Below are 3,028 nucleotides of genomic sequence, written 5' to 3' on the forward strand. Positions count from 1 at the left end.
TATTTGCAGTTACTGTAAGTTTTATATTAATTTTTTCTTTATTAATACATAAAAATTAACATGTTACTTACTAATGGGATTTTTTTTTTTTTTTGAGACGGAGTTTCATTCTTGTTGCCCAAGCTGGGAGTGCAGCGGTGTGATCTCAGCTTACTGCAAACTCTACCTCCCGGGCTCAAGAGATTCTCCTGCCTCGGCCTCCTCAGTAGCTGGGATTACAAGTGTGTGACACCACGCCCAGCTAATTTTTAGTAGAAATGGGGTTTCACCATGTTACCCAGGCTGGTCTCGAACTCCTGACCTCAGGTGATCTACTCTCCTCAGCCTCCCAAAGTGCTGGGATTATAGGTGTGAGCCACCGCTCCCAGCCAGGATTTTATTTTCAACATTCCATCTTGAGTTTCTTTATTTTGAAAGTTTTACAAGTAAATAAAAGGTTCAATCTCATAAAATAATTAAATATTGATTTATATTAGAGAGTTAAAGGTAAAAGTCCCTTTTTATCCCACGGACTATTCAGTGTAACAGTTTTGGTATGTATCCTACCAGACATTTTTCTATGCATCTTTATAGATACGTACATATACACAAACATACACACACATATTTATATACACATTTGTTTTTTAACATATAATATGATTTTATTTGTACATTATACTGAGAATTTTAAAATTCTTTTTTCAATTCATTTAGGTTCTACCATATTTTTTTTATAGTATGTCAGAGTATACATGTACTGTAATTTCTTGAGACATTCAACTGTACATATTAGGTTGTAACTAATATTTTTGCTGTAGTCATTAATAACGCAGTAAATAGTTTGGCGTAGAGGCACATTGCCTGTGGTCCCAGGTACTTGTCAGTCTGAGGCCGGAGGATCACTTGATCCTAGGAGTTCAAGGCTATAGTGAGCTGTGATCACACCACTGCACTCTAGCCTGGGCAACAGAGTGAGATCCCGTCTCAAAAAAAAAAGCAGTGAATGTTTTTCTTCATGCATATGTATGCGTGTGAGCGAAAGTGTGGACAAATGAACATCATTCTTTTGCCCTTAGGATTCAGTGCTCTCTCCTACAGCCTCCAGGCCTGGGATCTGAAAGTACCTTGGGTGGTAAAACTGGATTTGGCTGGATGGAGGGTTTGGGGAAGAACCATACAAAGAGCCTCAGATGTTTTTAAATGCAGCAAATAACATTTCTGGATGAGATTTGTTTCCAAAATAAACCAGCAATATTTGTTTCCAAAAAATATATACACATATATGCCTGTGAAACTACCAAGACCAGATGCCTTTTTGGGGTTTAACTACTTTATATTTTCTGTTTTCAAAAGTAATGCCTTTTTCTTTTTTATCCTTAGAGGTAGGTTCTTGCTCTGTTGCCCAGGCTGGAGTATAGTAGCTCAGTCTTGGCTCACTGCAACCTCTACCTCCTGGGTTCAAGAGATTCTTGTGCCTTAGCCTCCCTAGTAGCTGTCATTACAGGCTTGTACCACCACACCCGGCTAATTTTTGTACTTTTAGTAGAGACAGGGTTTGACCATGTTGTCCAGCCTGGTCTTGAACTCCTGGCGTCAAGCAATCCACCTGCCTTGGCCTCCCAAAGTTTTGGGATTACAGGCGTGAGCCACCACGTCCAGCCTAAAAGTAATTCATATTTGAAGCAAGTATATATAGTTTAAAAGGGAGATAATATATATTTGTAATAAATAATTGTATGTGTATCTGTTAGACTGCTTTTTTTTCTTTTCTTTCTTTTTCTTTTTCTTTTTGGCCAGGGGGCCAGGGCGGCAGGGACATGGTCTCACTTTGTCTCCCAGGCCGGAGTGCAATGGCATGATCATAGTTCACTGTAGCCTCAAATTCTTGGGCTCAAATGAGCCTCCTGCCTCAGCCTCCCAAGTAGCTAGGACTACAGGTGGGCACCACCATGCCTGACTAATTTCTTTTTTATATTTTATGGAGATGGGGGTCTTACTGTGTTGCCCAGGATGGTCTCAAACTCCAAGGCCCCTTTTTCACTTAAAATATTTTTTAATATCTTTCCAATCTTTTAATTTGTTTATCCTACAAATACTTCATTCCAACAAAGTAACATGAACATTTAGGAAGACTATCATATTTGGCTATTTATCGAGCTCGAATAGTAGTTTTAATGGCTTTCCTTTGCCGGGCGTGGTAGCTCACACCTGTAATCCTTACACTCTGAGAGGCCGAGGCGGGTAAATGACCCGAGGTCTGGAGTTCGAGACCAGCCTGGCCAATATGATGAAGCCCCATCTCTACTAAAAATACAAAAAATTAGCTGGGCATGGTGACGTGTGCCTGTCAACCCAGCTACTCAGGAGGCTGAGGCAGGAGAATCACTTGAACCCGGGAGGTGGAGGTTGCAGAGAGCCAAGATCATGCCAGTGCACTCCAGCCTGGGCAACATGAGTGAAACTTTGTCTCCAAAAAAAAAAAAAAACAGCGTTTTTCTCTGGTTTTCTGCACAATTCTGTTATCTACAAATAGTGATGACTTTGACTATTTTTCCATACTTATTACTAACTTAATTTTCCTGGTTTTATTATGTTAGCTAGAATTTCCAAAGTAAAGTTGAATAATAATGAACTCTTACTCTTCATCTTCTGGATTTTAAAGGGAGTATTTCACTTTATAGTTAAGTATAGTCAGCCCTCCTCATATGTGGGTTCCACATCCATGAATTTAACCAACCGCAGATCAAAAATATTCTTTTTAAAAAAGAGCCTAGGCACAGTGGCTTATGCCTGCAATTCCAGCACTTTGGGAGGCCAAGGCAGGCGGATCATGAGGTTAGGAGTTTGATACCAGCCTGACCAACATGGTAAAACCCCGTCTCTACTAAAAAAATACAAAAAAAAATTAGCCAGGCATGGTGGTGCACACCTGTAATCCCAGCAAATACTTGGGAGGCTGAGGCAGGAGAATCGCTTGAACCTGGGAGGTGGAGGTTGCAGTGAGCCGAGATTGCGCCATTGTACTCCAGCCTGGGCAACAGAGCAA

General features: G+C 40.6%; 1 protein-coding gene across 1 annotated transcript in view; it reads left to right on the forward strand.

Moving 5' to 3' along the window:
- The window catches only part of NUP107 (nucleoporin 107), a 59,065-nt gene that overhangs the window by 17,441 nt on the left and 38,596 nt on the right, over nucleotides 1-3,028 (forward strand). The window contains exon 8 of the mRNA XM_017522813.1: nucleotides 3-14. Coding sequence (XP_017378302.1) covers nucleotides 3-14 — 12 coding nt within the window. The remainder of the gene's footprint in view (nucleotides 1-2; nucleotides 15-3,028) is intronic.

The sequence above is a fragment of the Cebus imitator genome, unplaced genomic scaffold (genome assembly GCF_001604975.1).
Source record: "Cebus imitator isolate Cc_AM_T3 unplaced genomic scaffold, Cebus_imitator-1.0 Scaffold25, whole genome shotgun sequence".
NCBI classification, from domain to species: Eukaryota; Metazoa; Chordata; class Mammalia; order Primates; family Cebidae; genus Cebus; species Cebus imitator.